This window comes from Dipodomys merriami, unplaced genomic scaffold, assembly GCF_024711535.1.
Source record: "Dipodomys merriami isolate MVZ:Mamm:240054 unplaced genomic scaffold, mDipMer1.0.p SCAF_68, whole genome shotgun sequence".
Taxonomy (NCBI): domain Eukaryota; kingdom Metazoa; phylum Chordata; class Mammalia; order Rodentia; family Heteromyidae; genus Dipodomys; species Dipodomys merriami.
Genome location: NW_027206268.1, coordinates 5,850,077 through 5,869,197, shown reverse-complemented (window position 1 = coordinate 5,869,197; position 19,121 = coordinate 5,850,077). Strand labels below are relative to the sequence as shown.

At 56.1% G+C, this 19,121-nt stretch overlaps 1 protein-coding gene across 2 annotated transcripts in view; it reads left to right on the top strand.

The window, feature by feature from the left end:
• Positions 1-18,545, top strand: part of Slc9a9 (solute carrier family 9 member A9) — a 279,904-nt gene extending 261,359 nt beyond the window's left edge. For both annotated transcript variants that reach the window (XM_070005581.1, XM_070005580.1), the window contains 2 exons: positions 13,829-13,934; positions 17,813-18,545. In XM_070005581.1, the coding sequence (XP_069861682.1) occupies positions 13,829-13,934; positions 17,813-18,034 (328 nt within the window). In that variant the 3' untranslated portion in view covers positions 18,035-18,545. The remainder of the gene's footprint in view (positions 1-13,828; positions 13,935-17,812) is intronic.
• Positions 18,546-19,121: the final 576 nt, after the last annotated feature.

Here is a 19,121-nt window from a genome sequence, read left to right as displayed (position 1 = left end):
CGCTTCTGATCAAGTCAGAGTCCTCTGCCCTCTCCGCTCCAGCATGGCGGGGCTCCTGGGACTCTGCGTGGCTCAGCACACCTGGCCATCCACGTCTGACGGATCCGTCATGTTGGCTGACTGGCCCTTCGAGAACAAGATCGGCCCCCACCGCACGCGTGGGGTCCTGAGCCAGCCCCGTGGGAACTGGGCTTCCCCAGAGATCAGGTTGTTTACACCGAGAGTCTGGCTCTTGCAACCCTGGGCAAGTCCCTTGATCTTTCTGGAAACTCACTTCCTCAACCGGAGATTGGCCTGCGGGCATCCTACATTCACCCCGGTTTGATTCAAGGGCATGCTGGGCTCTCAGATTTTTCCAGCACTTAACTATTCCTTCTCGTTTTTTTTTTTTTTTCTGCTGATGAAAAGCATGACTGGCGGCTCAGGCGCGCCCACCCGACCTCGTGAGCGGGGTGAGGGGCTCTAGATTCTTCCTTCACCTCCCCCCCACCCCCGCCCCCGTGCCAGGCAAGCACACAGGACGCTGAGAGACTTATTTCTGACACTGGTGGAAACTTAGCTTCTCAATGAGGATTCCAAGAAGAGAGGGTAAGATGATCCAGCTTTGGTGTACAAAGGCCGCCCCACCACCGCGCTCCCCGCCGGCCCCAGACCAGCCCTGGTGAAATCCCTAGCAGCCCCGGCTTGCATCTAGAGATGGTTTCTCTTACACAGCCCCCACGGGCAAAGGAAGAAAACACACACACACACACACACACACATGCACGCACGCGCACACGCATGCCGGTTCTACCAAAAACCTTTCTGAGGGGCAGGCTCAATGTGGCGGTCTCAGACTCTGAGAAGCTAAGATGAGGAGGGTGACCCTGGCCGGAGGAAATGCTGTGTGTGGCACAGACTCACACTTGGCAGCTGCTGTCTGTGCCAGGCAGCAGGGTGGTATCTGCAGAAGTTTGCACAAAATGAAAAGAGGAAAAAAAGGACAAAGCAAAATAATCATCACCATCACCTCGGCCGCATCCCCGCAAGCAATAATACATGGTTTGGTCCTGAGCCAGTTCATTTGAAAAGTGCATTTGCTTTTTTGCTTTTTTGTTTTTTCTGAGTGAGCCAGATCTGTCACCCAGCCAGGCCACAAAGACCGGCCCAACAGTTCCTGGGACAGAAATGTTTTTCTCCCTAACTCTCACCCTTGGGAAAAGCGCACAAATGTCCCCAGCACCAGGCCCCCTGGGAGAGCCCCACCCCACCCCCGGAGAAGAACTGGCCTCCGCCGGACCCAAGGCTGAGAACATTCCTTCCTCCTCTTTACGACCTTCGCTTTCACAGAGACGCCTGCGCGGTCCCGAAAATCACATCCGCTCCCGCACCCAGTGCAGAGAAGCAAGAAGAAGAAACGGTCTACACAGCAACCTTGCCCTCGGCTCAGCGGACACGGGTGACCTTTCTCCTTCGCTGAAGAAAAACTTAAGAGAAACGGTGAAGCCTGGCCCAGCCAGGGGTGGCAAGTCGGGGAGAATCGGGATACATCTGCCACAAAGATCTTCTTCTGAGCCCAAGTGGTATCACCACCATGACCACCACCACCACCCTTTGTTTTTTTGTCTGTGGTGGGACTTGAACTCTGGGCCTGGGTGCTGTTCTCAAGCTCTTCAGCTCAAGGCGAGCGCTCTACCGCTTGAGCCACAACGCCACTTCCAGTTTTCTGGTGGTTCATTGGCAGTAAGAGTCTCACGGTCTCTCCTGCCCGGGCTGGCTTTGAACCGCGATCCTCAGATCTCAGCCTCCTGAGTAGCTAGGATGACAGGTGTGAGCTCCCGGCGCCCGGCTATGACCACCCCGTTTTTCATGTATCTAGTTAATGCTTTCCATGTCCTCTATTCTTTTTGAAATAATGATTCAAGAAGGAATAACTGCATACCAAGAACCCCTGGTGTGTCCTTAAGTGGAAAAAAATACAGAATCGCAAGTGAGATGAACCCATCTCGCGTGGCGCCCGGGGTACAGCGTCCGATCGTTCCAAGAATCAAATTGCACGAGCGTGGAACGGGCCGGCCTCCTCATTAGCGGCTGGCACGCATCATACAGGGCTGCAGGGGGCACATGGCCCAAACTCCTGAGGGCACGGGTGCAGCCCGGCGCAGCCAACAGCTGCCACACACGGGGATGATCGCTGAGATCTGGCTCCGCTCCCCCTGGCCTCTCCCAGAGCAGACGCCTGAAGCTCTCCCTAGACACCGACGTGTGCTGGGTGATCTTCTTGTAAGTCAGTTCGCCTCTCTAGAGCAGCCCTCGCCCCCACTGCCCCCCACCGCCCCCACACACACCCCTGTCTATAAAACACAGGGATTGCAGGAACTCTCCAAAGAGCTTACCAGCTCTAAACCTCTTGCAGCCAACTCTGTGACCTGTATCTGTAAGAACGAGGTCTTCATGCTCTTTGGAAAGCCGTGGCTTGCTCCTGGCACTTTCTGAGGTTCTCCTTAGACTCTGAGTCCCCTTCATATCAGAGTCTCCACCTCCCCCACCCCAACCCCCCCCCCAACACAGGCATCCGGGTGCTTAGATTCTGCCTAAGGTTTCTCTGATTCCAAGGTCCCGTGTGCCCGAGCTTTCCCCTCAGCCCCCCCTTTGCCGGCCAAGCCAACTGGCTGTTGCCGCTGAGGATTCTTGAGCAAACTGACAGTGAACGTGAAAGCTGTTCTTTTCTTTGTTGTTGTCTGGGTAACCCCAATGGCGATCTTTTTGCTTAATCTCAGAAATTAATCATAACTGACGGCGGGTCTAAGACCAGAGACTACAAGATAAAGGGATTCTGCAAGGAAAGTCATGATCCAAACACCCAAAGCCCTTGGTGGACGGCATGCAATGCGCGCTGTCCCCAGCAGGAGGCGCTAGACCAAAAAGTGCATGGGGTAGGGTTGAGACCTAAGGATGCTGGTGTTCTTTCCCTGAGCTTGCAGGTGGACGGTTGACCCTAGGAGAGATTCACGTGCTCAAGTTCCAATGCCACGGCACTGGCATTTTTAATAGCAATACTCTGGGGGGGGGGGGGGTCAGGGGGATAATGATAGACTAACCTTTCAAAAAACAATTGATAGTCAAGAATTCAATGTATATCCTACACAATTAAGAAGAGTGAGGGAAGGGGGGGAGGGAAGCATGGGTAAGAATGTTTAGAGGGTGGCATTGTTCAAGATGCGTCGCAGTCATAAACTGCTTTGTTAAATGGCACCGTTTTCGTATAGCCACTTAAAGATAATAGAATTTAAAAATATGAATAGGAGTCAGGCGCCGGTGGCTCAGGCCTGTCATCCTAGTTACTCAGGAGGCTGAGATCTGAGGATCGGGGTTCAAAGTCAGCCCGGGCAGGAAAGTCGGTGAGACTCTTATCTCTAATAAACCACGAGAAAACTGGAAGTGGCGCTGTGGCCCAAGCGGTAGAGCGCTCGCCTTGAGCTGAAGAGCTGAGGGACAGCGCCCAGGCCCAGGGTTCAAACCCCGTGACCGGCCAAAACAAAGCAGGTAGCTTTTGAGTGTCTGAGGGGACGTTTGAGAAGAGTCGGGAGTGTGTCGCTTTATCTTGGTGGGGGGCAAACAGAGCCCTGTGAGCGGGGAAACGGCCGTGTGTCAGTGTCCAGCGTCTGCACGACCAATACGATGAACAGGAGCTTGCACGCGCGGCCTCGGCTGAGCTTTTGGGAATCTACACCCGGCCTTCCCCTCCGTCCCCACGGCCCCTCCTGGAAAGTTCCGGAGATCATTCCAGGCCGTGGGCTCTCCTCCTTCACGTGGTCATCTCAGATTCAGGAACTGTGGCCCACGCGTGTGCACGCTCACACACACACACACAGCTGTGTTTCTGGGAGTCAGGCCAAGCGCCCCCCCCGTGGCCCCGCCGTGCGGGTGGGGGGGGCAGAGGGCGACCCCCCCCCCCCGCCTAGATGCTCGAGGCCTCCCCCTACCCTGCCCTCCCGCAGCCTTGGTCCCTCCCCGCCCGCAGCCTCCCGGGGCAGCCTCCTCTGCCTCCCCCGACTCTGGCTGCCCCGGGCTCCGCGCTGTGGGCGGGGGGGCGGTGCACACCGGGAAGGGAAATGCCAGGAGGCTGATGCCCCAGGATACCAGGTTCAAAGCCAGCCCGGGCAGAAAAATCTTTGAGACGCTTCTCGCCAGTGAACCTACAAAAAGCTGGACGTGGAGTCGTGGCTGAGCAAGAGCACAAAGCTCTGAGTTCAAGCCCAGTCCCAGCACCAAACAGACAAAAAGCCAAGGCCTGCCATCCCCCCGCTTCCTGCCTCGGTTGCCGTCGTCAGGGATTCCTCTCCCGCTGTAAACGATGGTTTCGAGAGAGAAGAGGCGATCTGAGTGTAGTTTTGTTTAGTTTTCTTGGAGGTTAAATGAAGCCCAGAGCAATGAAAAATCAATACTGAATTTGGCCAGATAGACATTATTAAAACACCTCGATTAAATGAAACGTAAATAATAGTCCATTGATTTTTTTTTTTTTAACCAGCTTTTTGTAATTTAGTTTACAACCAGCAGAACTATTCTCCGTGCGGCAAGCACTTAGACAAGAACATTCTGGAATGTTCTGGAATGTCCTATGAATCTCTGTTTTTCTCGCCTCCTCTTGTCTTCATGGATGGAGGGGGGGGGGTGTAAGAAATGCGGTGGATGCCATTTTCCTTTCCCTCTTCGTGCTCTCCGGTTCCTCGTGGAATGCTTCACGTTCGTGCTCAGGGTCTCTCGTAAGAGTTAACGGGGGTCAAAAGAGGCGATCCTTTTGGTAGGAGTGCGTACTGCAGGAATCTGACGATCAGCCCGACTCCGGACTCTCGAGACTGCTCCTGGCAGGCTGGGGCGCTGCATTATTCAAGAGTTTCCAATTCCAGGCCGCAGAAGACTCAAGATGAGCTCCCGAGATTGACAGCACCGCACGGAAACTCGGCTCAGATCGGACGCGGCCACGCCATGCCTCCACCCGGGGGTGGACCCCATCCCAGGGCGTTCTTCTCTAGAAGGGGGGGAAAGGGCCGATGCCGCTCGCCTCTGCCTGGCCTGTTCGGGTGGCGTGTGCACAGGCCGGTAGGCACGCAGCCTGCGCGGGCCCAGGGCTGGTCTGTGGCCGCGTGCAGCCAGCTGGTGGAAATGTAATAGGAGCGCAGAGGGCCGCTGGCTCGCCCAGCACGCCGCTCCCAGGCACCCCGTGGGCTGGGCCGGATCCGATGCGTGAAAGTAGGTCGTTGAAAGTCAGCGGGAACCAGGGCAGCTCCCCCGGCGAGAAACGCTGACCCGCACGGATCCGATGAGCCGTGCGCTTCAGCAGAGATGCTCTATATTTTATTTATGAATCGATGCAAAGCACGGCAGCATATAGGAAGAGAAACGCAGGCCATGCATACCCTTAAACACACCCCAAAGGAGAGACGGAAGGGAAGGGAGATTCAGAGCCATGCATCCCGTGACTGACGGGGGAGACTGGCCCCCCCATATAAGAGACATCAGAGCTCTAGGTAGCACTTGGGCCGGCCATGGTATAATTCTTTCTTGGACCTCCCTCAGACATGGCCCCGATCGGCTCCAGGTCACAGCCTCGGCCAAGTGACCTCATGGGAATCCCCCAATTCCCCTGGGCCTTGGGGGGCGAGGTGGGTTCCACCACAGAGAGGCCACCCGGTCCAGAAGCCACCAGGGTCTCACATTTTGGAATCGGCCCAAAGGGGCAGGTTTCTCTCTCCAGACGTGTCCACGTAGGTCTGAGCACCTTGGGTCTGTGGTGTCAGAGATGACCTGAGGTGGCGAGGTGACCTCCATGATCACCTCTGAGACAGCCCCTCCCCCCATCACCAGGGGCCCCTCAGAATTCCAAGATGAACATACGGCTCCCCACGGTGCTGTGTTCCCTTCCCACGTCCTCAGTGGGGAGGCCTGGCTTACATGGGCCTAACTTTGCATAATGATGCCAGACACATGCAATCATTCCCCACCCGAAAGGTGCTTGGCCACCTTGACACCTACCCTGCTACTGAACTGTCACCCAGGTGCTTGGGAAAGTTGGGGTGTGGGCAAGGCAGATAGATGGATAGATGGATGATGGGCAGGATGGATGGATGGATGGGTGGGTGGGTGGATGGATGATGAGCAAGAAGGAAGGAAGGATGGATGGATAGATGGATGGATGGATGGATGGATGGCTGGATGAATGGATGGGTGGGTGGATGATGAACAAGAAGGAAAGAAGGATGGATGGATGGATAGATGGATGGATGGATGATGGGCAGGATGGATGGATGGATGGGTGGATAAATGGGTGGGTGGGTGGATGATGAGCAGGAAGGAAGGATGGATGGATGGATGGATAGATGGATGGGTGGGTGGGTGGGTGGGTGGGTGATGAGCAAAAAGGAAGGATGGATGGATGAATGGATAGATGAATGATTGGCAGGATGGATGGATGGGTGGGTGGGTGGATGATGAGCAGGAAGGAAGGAAGGATGGATGGATGGATGGATGGATGGATGGATGGATGGATGGATGGGTGGGTGGGTGGGTGGGTGGGTGGTGGGTGGGTGATGAGCAAGAAGGAAGGATGGATGGATGGATAGATGAATGATTGGCAGGATGGATGGATGGGTGGATGGGCGGGTAGGTGGGTGGATAGGTGGATGGGTGGATGGATAGATGGATGGGTGGGTGGGTGGGTGGATGAATGGATAGATGGATGGGTGGGTAGGTGGGTAGATGGATGGATAGATGGATGATGGGCAGGATGGATGGATGGGTGGGTGGATAGGCGGGTAGGTGGATAAATGGATGGGTGGGTGGGTGGGTGGATGAATGGATAGATGGATGGGTGGGTGGGTGGGTGGGTAGATGGATGGATAGATGGATGATGGGCAGGATGGGTGGATGACAGGTAGATGCAAGGATGAATACAGAGTGATCTGGCTGTGGTGCTGACACAGGAAGAAAGGGTTGGAGATCAGGCCTGTGTTTAGGCCTGAATGTGGATGATGAGCTTTTTGGGGTGCTGTGGAGCATAGGGGGAGAAACCATAAGGAAACAGATCGAGTTGGGCTTGGGGCAGGATAAATGCGAGGTGCCACTGCGGGGTGTCTGGGAGACGTCGGCCTCTTCCAGGATGTCTGTGCCAAAGCGATGAAGACAAAAGGACATTTTTTTTTTTTAAAGAATCAGAAACATCCTTGGAATGGAGGGAAACAAAAAGCCAAGTCAAGTCGCAGCGCACCAGGGCAGCCTTGTTCCAGGCACAGCAAATCACGGGCTGTGCTGCCGTTCCCGGAGAGGGGAGAGGGGAGGGGAGGGAGCCCCGAGCACCAGGCTCCTCTGTTCACTGCACAACAGAGTGGGCAAAGACCAGGTTGGTGTGCACATCCTCTGGCCCAGCCCAAGCGCAGAGTCCCCGGCCGGCGGGCAGCCTCTGCTTCCCCTGACAGCCCGGCTCAGCGGCCACGTGGCCAAGGGGCGTCAGCACCTCCCCCGGTGGAGGCCGACCGGGCACGTGATGGTCTGGCGCTAGACGTGGGCGCCTTTGGACCAAAGAAGATCAGAGCTTTTCAGCGCTTTCATTTGCCATGCTTGACCTTGAGTCCTTCCAAGGTGGTTGATTCTCTGAACGTTTGGGGGGAGGCTGGGCTTGGGGGGAGGCGCTTTGGGTTCTGGACTTCAAAGTTGATGCGTGTCCTGGTCAGGGCCTAAGAAATGCAAGCCCCCCCCCCCGCCCCGTAGCCATGTGAGCAGAAGAGGGACCGAAGCAGGTGGCATCTCTCCCTGGAAACCGTGAAGTCCTCGGAAAACCGGCTGGCGAGCGGCAACCCCAGAGCCGTCGACCTTCCGAGGACAGACCTCTGTCCCCAGAGCCGGGAAATCCAAGTCTCCTGTCACCAGTGGTTCCAGTGATTGAGGCTCAAGGGAGCTCTTTGAGAAAGAGTCCAGAAAGCACCCTGGGCCCCGGGAATGCCGGCAAGCAGAACGTGAAACTGTTGGATTGATTTTTTTCCTCCACTCGGCAGTCCCGAGCGTTCTGTTTGGGGCCTGGTGCAGCGCTCGGCAGCCGGCCCGACGACGCTTCTCCACACGCAGCATTCATCCCTTTTCAGTGTTCTCCAATCCCTCCAAAGTTCTTCTCCAGGAAGAACGTTCTGGTAGGACCCAGAGTCCAGCGGTGACCCCCTACGCCCCCTCGTTTGAAAGAAAGCAGCTGCTAGTTTTAACCCCCCTCCCTCCCCTCTGGAGAAAGCAAGCTTCCATTTGTGCCGGTATTTGCTTTGACTCTAAACTGCCCTTGGCCGTCTGCTCCGTGCACACGCCCCTCCTAACCCAGTACCGGTGATCTGCGGGCGCCCTGGGGCCCCCCTCCCCCGAGGATGGCTTTGAAAATGTCACACGGATGCTGGGGCTTGCGGGCCAGGTGGCTTCAGGCTTCTGCGTACTCCCATAGCAATGGATGGACGGACAGACAGAGGTCCCTGGGCTGCAAATTGAAGTCCCCAGTGATCTCCCTCCAGAGTCTTTCTCATACACAAGTGTGGTTGATTGCATCCCGCCCCAGAGTCCCCTGGTGAAGGAAAGCCAGCCCTCAGGGTTGGGGCCGGAGATCGAATCCACAGCCGAAGGAGCCTCGGGCGATGGCTGGTGGCGATGGTCACAGCGTTTCCCCGTCTGCGGCTCCCCGGCGGGGACATGCCGGGCAGCAGCTGGCCACTTTTGATCCTGATGTCAGGAGCTGTGTGTTGTGGTGTAGAATGGGGGTGCAGGAACGGCGGGTCCGCATCAGGGGGTGCGGGGAGGCCTGTCGGGGCCCCGTCTACTGGGACCTTAGGGGCGCCTCAAACCCCAGTAGATCAAAAGGAATTGGCTGGCTGTGGCATGCCTGTGAGCCAGAGAAAGTTTGGGGGGGTGACAGAGCGGTACCCTCCGTGTTGGGGTGGGGGAACCCCTAGAATGGAGCTGAGAGGTAGAGAACCCCACTTACCACACTCATACATACACATGCACGCACGCACCCGCAAACCTACCAGAACGTTTTATTACGTTGTTGTTGTTTATTGTTGTATTATTACTATTTCTTCACGAGGAGAGAACTGTGGGGGCGTCACTGTGGGGCTCCGGGTCACCGCGTCACGGGCTCCGCGTGGTCTGATGTAGACAAAGGCTCCTCCAGGTTCGCGCCTCTGCGTGGGTTGGTGGTGGGCAGCGCGCCATCTTCCCGCGTGGCTTTCCCCGCGGCCGTCTGTCTGAGCTCGGGGCTCAGCCACGCAGGGGAGGGGTCCCCCGTGGGGACATCAGGGCCTGTCTCTGAAAGAGGCCCCCGGCCTTTGATCTTGTGCCTAAAAGCCTCTTATCCAAACGTGCATTCATTTCATCTTGCAACTCAAGAGTCAAAGAAAAGGCCGGGGCCGGGCTGGGGCCTAGGGCCGGGCTCCGCTGCTGGTTATCTGGGATCCTCCATCTCTGGGGAGGTGGAGCGGGCCCCGTTTGTGGGCCTCACCCCAGCGCCCTCCAGGAAAACCTGGCAGCGAGCCCCCTCCCCCAACCCCTCCCCCCCAGCCCAGGGCTGCAACCCGTGGTCTCCCTCCCTCCGGCGGCCTGACCCCTGAGCCCTAGGCACGCGTGGACAGGAACAGGCGTGGAGGGAGCTCACGATCCGACGGGCCAGGCCCCAGGGAGTCATTGTGGTGCACTGGACTACGCAGAGCCATCTGAGCGCCGGCCTGAGAGCGAGGGGCGGCACTGAAGGAATTCTCCCGCTGGGATTCAGGGAACACCAGCCTAGGGGGGTTGTAGATCTGATAGACTCCATCGGGGTCACCTCCCACACCAGATGCCCAACAGCCACGAGGCAGCGCCGCCGCCCCGCGCGGCAGAAGTCCTCGCTGTCAGACGACCCACGGCCGAGAGGTCACCAGGGTCTGGATTCCCAGCGCCCGTCTGTCTTCTCTCCCACGTCCTCCTGGTCTCCTCAAGTTTACCTCTTGAGCTCAAAATGGCTGCTAGGGGCCCAGCCAGCTCCCGTTTCGCAAGGGGCAACATGATAGTGCTGTCTAAGCAGCTAGAAACCGCACCCAGCCCCACTGCGAAGGTTTCGCGGGTCAGCCAATCCACGGAGAAAGCAGAGACCCCTCCCCATAGATGAGGGGAGAAAGGGAGCGGAGGCCAGGTACGGAGGAAACGAGGAAGAGCAGGTGCACAGATACATCCTGTGACTCCACAAGGTTCTGCTGTTCTTGTCCTCATTCGGTTCATCGCAGGGCGCTCAGGAAGGAGAAAGTCCTCACTCATAGAAAATGCCAAAGTAAGCCGGACGCCGGCGGCGCCCGCCTGCCATCCCAGCCACTCAGGAGGCTGAGATCTGAGGATCGCAGGTTCAAAGCCAGCCCGGGCAGGAAAGTCTGTGAGACTTTCATCTCCAATGAACCACTCAGAAAACTGGAAGTGGTGCTGTGGCTCAAGTGGTAGAGCGCCCGCCTTGAGCTGAAGAGCTGAGGGACAGCGCCCAGGCCCAGAGTTCAAGCCCCACGACTGAAAAATAATGAAAATTCTTTTTAAAAAATTTAAAAGACAGTCGGCAGGGGGTTTCCTTGTGAAGTTCCGGGGTTCCCGCTGGGATGCAGCGGTGGCCGCATGCATCCTTCAGCTCCGTTTATTCATGTATCTGAAGATTCCAACATGGTATCAACTCACGCCGCCGGGCAAACAGTCTTCCCAATGCAATCGTGTGGTGTGTGTACAGGTCTGGACTCCTTGTCTGGTATGGTGAGTCTAGTTCCGTGCAATTTCCTGCCAACAGCATAACTCTGTGCTTCTTTAGGACTGTATAATATTCCACCGGGTCTGTGTGCCGGGGTGGTTGGGCCGCTAGGCTGATTCCTTAGCTTAGGTATTTTGGTAGTGCTGCATAATCATGGGGTGCAGGTTTCTCTCGAGTATGTGGACCCACACTGCTCCAGAGATAGGTCCAAGAGGGGTAATAGCAAGGCGAGACGGTAATTCTATGTTTAGGGAATGTCCATATTGATTTCCTTGGTGCTTGTGCCATCTTCCAACGCCACAGTGTGTAACAGTTCCAGAATTTGTTGTTCCTTGTTTACTTCATGACGGCCATACGGATTGGGGTGAGAACTGCGGCGTGGTTCCGATTTGTGATTTCTTTATACACAGGATGTGGAACATTTCTTCACGTATTCACAGTCCGTACTTCTTTTGGAATGATCTTTATTTGCCGACTTATCCATTGCCTGTTGAACTGGGCTATCCGACTCTCTGCTGTGGGGGATGGTGCTGGTGTTGGTCATGGGCTTGAACTCAGGGCCTGGGCACTGTCTTTTTTGGCTCAAGGAGAGCGCTCTTACACTTTGAGCCACAGCTCCACTTCCGGTTTTCTAGTGGTTCGTGGGAGATGAGAGTCTCATGGGCTTTCCTGCCCAGGCTGGCTTTGAACTGTGATCCTCAGATCTCAGCCTCCTGAGCAGCTAGGATGACAGGCGTGAGCCACCGGTGCCCGGCTTGTTATTTTTTTTTTAAGTTCTTTATATATTCCAAACATCCCTCCTTGGTCCAGTGAAGAGCTAACGCAGCCCTATGCATCACTTCTGGCTCTTATTAGCAATCAGTCCTATTCAGAAAGCCATTCTTTATGCCTCTATTATAAAATGTTTCCTCTGTGTTTTTCTGTAGTGTTTTTAGGTCTCAGGTCTTACGTGTGGATCACGGATCTATCTTGTATTGATTTCGGTGCTGTAAATGGAAAGAGGTAGGGTGTATTTCCACCCTTCTACCTGTGGTTATCCAGTTTTCTCTATGCTGTTTTTGCTGAAGAGGCTGTGTTTTCCGGGACATGGGGTTTTGGACGGCTGAGGTTGGGTTGCTTCCCGGGTCTTCTAGCTCACTGTTCCGTTGTCTGCTTTTGTACTGTCCTGTGCTGCAGGCTGTACTACGATGCAAAGTCAGGCAGTGTCACAGATCCAGCATTGCTCGTTTTTTGCTCAGGATGATTTTGGCATTTGAGTCTTTTGTGAACTTTTGCCTTTTTTTTCTATTTCTATTAAGAACGGCACTGGGGTCTTGAACCTGAATATTTCTCTCCGTAGCGTAGCGATTTCCCCATCTCCTGCTGTCTTCCGTTTCTTGCATGTTTTGTATGCTTCACTCTAGGCCTTTCACCTCCTTTCTTAAGCTTATTCCTGAGTTTTATTCCGGCTGCTGTGAATGAGTTTGCTTTCCTCACTTCCTTCCCAGCCTCTCTATTGCTGTTGTGCTCTTTATATGTTGAATTTATCTTCTGAAAGTTTATTCAAAGTGCTTATTAGTGACGCGTCTTTGGGATTTTTTTTTTTTTTTTTTGTCGGTCATGGGGCTTGAATTCTGGGCCTGAGCGCTGTCCCTCAGCTCAAGGCTGGCACTCTACCACTTGAGCCACAGCGCCACTTCTGGTTTTTTCTGCTTATATGGTGCTGAGGAATCGAACCCAGGACCTCATGCATGCAAGGCAAGCATTCTACCATTGAACCACCTTCCCAACCCTGGTCTTTGAGATTTTTAAAGTATGTGATCAGATCATCTGCAAGTAGATGTAATTTGACTTCTCCCTCTCCAAGCTTTGTGACATTTCATTTTTTGCCTTGGTGTCTTAATGTAGCCAGAAATTAAAGTGCAATATTAGCTAAGCATGGAAGACTGGATGACCTTTTTTTCTTAATTTTATTATAAAGATGCTGTACAGAAGGGTTACAGTTACATGAGTAGGGTAATGAGTATGTTTGACTGGATGATCTTGTTGCTGGTTTTACAGACAAAAGTTTCAGGCTTTTTCCCATTTAGTACCATGTTTATAATACAGAGCTTGTATTATGTTGAAGTATGAGCCTTTATTCCTAGATTGGTCAGAGGTTTTATCATGAATGGATGTTGAATTCTGACAGTCTTTTTCTGCCTAAATTAGTCTCATGTGATTTTTGTACTTTATTCTGTTTATGTGATACGCACGTTTATTGGTCTATGGGAATTGAACTATCCTTGCAGCCTTGGGATGAAACCAGCTTGATCACTGTCTACCATATTTGAAAATTCTTGTGCCTATGTCCAAAGAAATTAGTCAATATGCATGCACCTGTGTGTATATGGGTGTTTTTTCTGTGTGTGTGCATGCATGTCCCTGACCTGCTTTGGATATCATGATAATACTTCACAGAATGACATGTAGACTTCTCTCCCCTGCTGTATAAAATTGTTTGAGGAGCATGAGGTATGAGTTCTTTCCCAAGGATGGATTCAACTCAGCAGCGAGTCTGCCCGGGTTTTCTGTGTTCAGGGATCCTGATACTGCTTCCACCTCACAGCTCACTATTGGTCTGCTTAGCTGGTTTATAAATCGTCTTGGGTCAACTTAAGCTATTCAGAGGAATCTATATGTGTATCCATTTTTTCTAGACTCTCCAGAGTATCAGAGGTCAGGCCATAATTCCATCCTTGGAAAAACCAGTGGCCAATCACACACTGGACATTTTCAAAATGTCCTTCCTTATCCCAGAGTAGTTCCTCTTCTCCCTTTCTGCGCTGGCTGATCACATCTTCACGAAATAATCGAGGAGAGCCCTGCCGAGGGGCCAGAAGGGCCTCTCAGCCTGAGCCTCCTACCTCAGCCTCCTGAGTAGCCGGGATTACAGGGGTGCATCACCGGACTACAGACAGCAAGTGTGTGTCACTGGGTCCCACCCTTCTCCCGTGTAGACTGGCAGGTGAACCTGTGCCCGTGAACAACAGAAGCCCAACTTCCTTTCGACCAGTGTTCCTTAACTAGGCCTTCCAGGTACCTGAAACCAATCCTCACACACGCCGGGCCTCCACTAACCACCACGCTGCCCCAGTGGTGCAGCCCGATCTCCAAGGTCCTCACCAGCCCTCGGGCCTACGGGGTAAGTACAGACCGGGGGGGGGGGGGGTTACAGACCCCCAGGGGGACACTTGGATGGGCCAGGAAGCACTTTGGAAGAGGAGGGAGGGAAAAAACTGCAGATGTTGGCTTCTTCTCCTTTAGTTAAAGTGCCATGTTTATTGCGACCAAGATTTCTCCCTGTACAAAGGGAGCTTGGAGGTACCCCCAAACTGCTGTGTGTTGAGGTTTTGGCGGGGGAGGGGGCCGTCAGCCAGGGGGCACACACGCTCGGGGGACAGCGCGGGGACCCCAGCTGTAGCTTGCATGTGAGCTTGGGTCAGAGGAAGTCTGGCCTGTTCTTCCGGTGACTTCCAGAAGCTTCTAGACTGAAAAGACATTCCACTCCTAAGGTAAAAATGTCACGGTGTGCTTTCTCTCCACCTTCTTTCTTCTCTGAGCAAGCTGCTGTCTTCTCCCTCCTCTCTTGGAGAGGAGGAGGTGAGCAGAGGAAGAGACAGGGGATACAGGAGAGAGAGAGAAGAAAGAGATGGGAGGGAGAGGAGAGGAGAGGGCAGAGAGAGGAGGGAGGGAGAGGAGGAGAGAGAGAGGAAGAGAGAGAGGAGACAGGAGGATAGAGAGAGGAGGAGCAAGGGGAGGGAGGAGGGGAGAGAGGAGAGAGAGACAGGAGGAGGAGGGGAGAGAGGAGAGAGAGACAGGAGAGAGGAGGAGCGAGGGGAGAGAGGAGGGGAGAGAGAGAGGGGGAGAGGATGGAGGGGAGAGGAAGGGAGAGAGGAGGAGGAGAGAGAGGAGGAGCGAGGGGAGAGAGGAGGGGAGAGGAAGGGAGAGAGGAGGAGAGAGAGAGAGGAGAGAGAGGAGGAGGAGAGAGGAGGAGAGAGAGGATGGAGGGGAGAGGAAGGGAGAGAGACAGGAGGAGAGAGAGACAGGAGGAGAGAGGGGGGAGAGAGGATGGAGGGGAGAGGAAGGGAGAGAGGAGGGGAGAGAGGAGAGAGAGACAGGAGAGAGGAGGAGCGAGGGGAGAGAGGAGGGGAGAGAGAGAGGGGGAGAGGATGGAGGGGAGAGGAAGGGAGAGAGGAGGAGGAGAGAGAGGAGGAGAGAGAGGATGGAGGGGAGAGGAAGGGAGAGAGACAGGAAGGGAGAGAGACAGGAGGAGAGAGGGGGGAGAGAGGATGGAGGGGAGAGGAAGGGAGAGAGGAGAGAGAGAGGAGAGAGGAGGAGAGAGGAGGGGAGAGAGAGAGGGGGAGAGGATGGAGGGGAGAGGGAGGAGAGAGAGGAGGAGAGAGAGGAGGAGCGAGGGGAGAGAGGAGGGGAGAGGAAGGGAGAGAGGAGGAGAGAGAGAGAGGAGAGAGAGGAGGAGGAGAGAGGAGGAGAGAGAGGATGGAGGGGAGAGGAAGGGAGAGAGACAGGAAGGGAGAGAGACAGGAGGAGAGAGGGGGGAGAGAGGATGGAGGGGAGAGGAAGGGAGAGAGGAGAGAGAGAGGAGAGAGGAGGAGCGAGGGGAGAGAGGAGGGGAGAGAGAGAGGGGGAGAGGATGGAGGGGAGAGGAAGGGAGAGAGACAGGAGGAGAGAGGGAGGAGAGAGGATGGAGGGGAGAGAGGATGGAGGGGAGAGGAAGGGAGAGAGGAGGAGGGGAGAGAGAGGAGAGAGGAGGAGCGAGGGGAGAGAGGAGGGGAGAGAGAGAGGGGGAGAGGATGGAGGGGAGAGGAAGGGAGAGAGGAGGAGGAGAGAGAGGAGGAGCGAGGGGAGAGAGGAGGGGAGAGAGGAGGGGAGAGGAAGGGAGAGAGGAGGAGAGAGAGAGAGGAGAGAGAGACAGGAGGAGAGAGGAGGAGAGAGAGACAGGAGGAGAGAGGGGGGAGAGAGGAGGAGGGGAGAGAGGAGAGAGAGAGAGGAGGAAAGAGGAGGAGAGGAGAGGAAGGGAGGGAGGGAGGGGAGAGAGGAGGAGCGAGGGGAGAGAGGAGGAGAGGTGGAGAGAAAGGAGGGGAGAGAGGATGGAGGGGAGAGGAAGGGAGAGAGGAGGAGAGAGAGACAGGAGGAAAGAGGAGGAGAGAGACAGGAGGAGGGAGAGGAGGAGAAAGAGAGGAGGAGCGAGGGGAGAGAGGAGGAGAGAGAGACAGGAGGGGGAGAGAGGAGGAGCGAGGGGAAGGAGGAGGAGAGGTGGAGAGAGAGGAGGGGAGAGAGGAAGAGGGAGAGAGAGGAGAGAGAAGGAGAGAGAGAGGAGGAGAGAGGAAGGGAGGGAGGGAGAGGGGGGAGAGACAGGAGGAGGAGAGAGGAGGGGAGAGGGGAGAGAGGAGGGGAGAGAGAGAGGAGGAGAGGTGGAGAGAGAGAAAGGAGGGGAGAGAGGAAGAGAGAGAGAGGAGGAGAGGTGGAGAGAGAGAAAGGAGGAGAGAGAGGAGGAGCGAGGGGAGAGAGGAGAGACGGGAGGAGGAGAGGTGGAGAGAGAGGAGGAGAGAGAGAGGAGAGAGGAGGAGAGAGGGAGGGAGAGAGGGAGACAAGGGGAGAGACAGGAGGAGAGAGAGAGACAGGAGGGAGAGAGAGGAGGGGAGAGAGGAGAGACAGGAGGAGGAGAGGTGGGGAGAGAGGAAGAGAGAGAGGAGAGAGAAGGAGAGAGAGGAGGAGAGAGGAAGGGAGGGAGGGAGAGGGGGGAGAGACAGGAGGAGGAGAGAGGAGAGAGAGGAGGGGAGAGAGGAGGAGGGAGAGAGAGAGAGGTGGAGAGAGAGAGAGGAGGAGAGAGAGAGGAGGAGAGAGAGAGGAGGAGAGAGAGAGGAGGAGAGAGAGAGGAGGAGAGAGAGAGGAGGAGTGAGGGGAGAGAGGAGAGACGGGAGGAGGAGAGGTGGAGAGAGAGGAGGAGAGAGGGAGAGGAGGAGAGAGGGAGAGACGAGGAGAGAGAGAGAGACAGGAGGGGGAGAGAGGAGGAGAGAGAGGGGAGAGAGGAAGAGAGAGAGGGGGAGAGAGGAGAGACAGGAGGGGGAGAGAGAGGAGAGAGGAGGAGCGAGGGGAGAGAGGAGGAGCGAGGAGAGAGAGGAGGAGAGGTGGAGAGAGAGAAAGGAGGGGAGAGAGGAGGAGGAGAGAGAGAGGAAGAGAGAGGAAGAGAGAGGAGGAGAGAGAGAGGAGGAGAGAGGGGGAGAGAAAGGAGAGGGGGAGAGAGGAGGAGAGAGACAGGAGGAGGAGAGAGAGAGACAGGATGGAGGAGAGAGGATGGAGGGAGGAGGAGAGAGAATGGAGGGAGGAGAGGATGGAGGGAGGAGGAGAGAGAGAGAATGGAGGGGGGAGAGAGGAGGAGAGAGGAGACAGGAGGAGCGGGGAGAGAGGGGGGCTTTCCCCTCAAGCTGCCCTTACTCCCCCTCTCCTCCCTCTCCCTGCTGGCCTCTCTTCCATCTCCTTCCTTCTCTATCCCCCCATGTTCCCCCTTTCCTATCACTTATGCCTGCGCTTCCTCCCCTCCCCCCCACTTACGTTCCCCACCTCCTGCCTCCTCCCGTCTCTCTGTCCTGTCCCACTGCTCTCCGCTTTCCCCCCTCCCCCCATCTCTTCTCCCCCCTTGTCCTCTCTGCTTCCTCTCCCTCTCCTGCGCTCCTGTTGCTCTCCCTTCTCCTCTCCCCCCTTCTCTGTCTTTTTTCTTCTCTCTCCTGTTGCTCTCTTCTCTGTCTCCTGTCTCTCTCCCTCCACTTACGTTCCCCTCCCCTCCCCTCCCGCGCCTCTCTATCACTCTGTCCTTGTCCCACTGCTCTCCGTTCCTTCCTCCTCTCTTCATCTCTATCCTCTCTCCTCCTCTTTCTCCTGTTCCTCTCTTCTGTCTCCTCTCCCTCTCTCTCCTCTCTCCCTCCTCCTGTTTTCTCCCTCTTTCTTCTCTCTCTCCTCTCCCTCCTCTGCCTATCTGTTTTCTCCCTCTCTCCGTGTCAGGTGAATGTGGAGTGTGACTCCGCGTGCATCGTGCCGCAGGATGAACTCGCCTTGAGCTGTGCGGCGCCGCCGTCTCCGCGCTGCACACCCCGGGCTGGGCCGGGCCTGGCCGGCGCCGCGTCCCTGGCGTCCCCGCGGGGGCCGGCCGAGGAGAACCTGCGGGAGGGGGACCTGGGGCTGGGCGGCTGCGGCCTCCGGCTGGCCCCGTCCCCGCAGCAGTGACCCCGCAGCGCCCACCACCCCCCGGACAGACGGACGGACAGACAGCCAAGAGCAGGAGCTGCAGAGGATCAACGCACCGACCCTCACCGCGAGCTGTCCACGCGGCTGGGCCTGCCCCGTCTGGCCGTGTCCACCTCCCTGGGGCCCCCAGGCAGTGGACGGCCGTCCAGGAGCAGGGTGGACAGGCCGGGGACACTGGGACACACGCATGCACCTGACAGGCCTCAGCGCCCAGGTGCGAGAGCGCACACACGGTGTCTTTGAACTCACAGACCTCGACCTCCCCCCCACCCCCGGCTGGCACCTGCCCTGCCAGCCTCCCGCTGCTCCCAGAGTCTGGATTGTGGGTGCAGGGTGGGCGGGGTACCCTGTTCCGTACCTCCATTCCCTGGCTTGGTAGAGTCCGGGACGCCGTTGCTTTATACCTCGCAGAATAGACCCGACCAGGCGAATGCGCAGAGAGGACAGCATGCCATCTCCTGGCTGGACGCCATGCTAATAAAAGTTTGCTCTCGAGGATGGCGGCGTCTGCTGATGTTGAGGGGCGGCCGGGGTCTCCGGGCAGAGCTGAGCTCGGGAGCCGGGTCTGCGTCGCAGCTGCAGGAGGAAGGAAGGAAGGAGGCAGCTGCGCATGGGAGGATGGCCAAAAGAAGGGAAACTGAGTCACATAGCGTGACGCAGTGTCTTCTTTTGCCACTAAAGGCAGCCAGAATTTATGAAGAATGAAAAACGAGGAAGGAGGTGGGGGGAGGATGGGAGGAAGGGGGTGAGTGTCCAACACGCACTGTGCTCACCGCCGGACTTACGGGATCAGAACCCCTTTACACAAGTCCTTAATAATGACCATGAGCCGGTGGCTCACGCCCGTCATCCTAGCTACTCAGGAGGCCGAGATCTGAGGATCAAGGTTCAAAGCCAGCCCGGGCAGGAAAGGCCGTGAGACTCTGATCTCCAATAAACCACTAGAAAAAAGCCGTAAGTGGCGCTGTGGCTCACGTGGTAGAGCGCTCGCCTTGAGCTGAAGAGCTGAGGGACAGCGCCCAGGCCCAGAGTTCAGGCCCCACGACTGACAAAATAATAACCACTT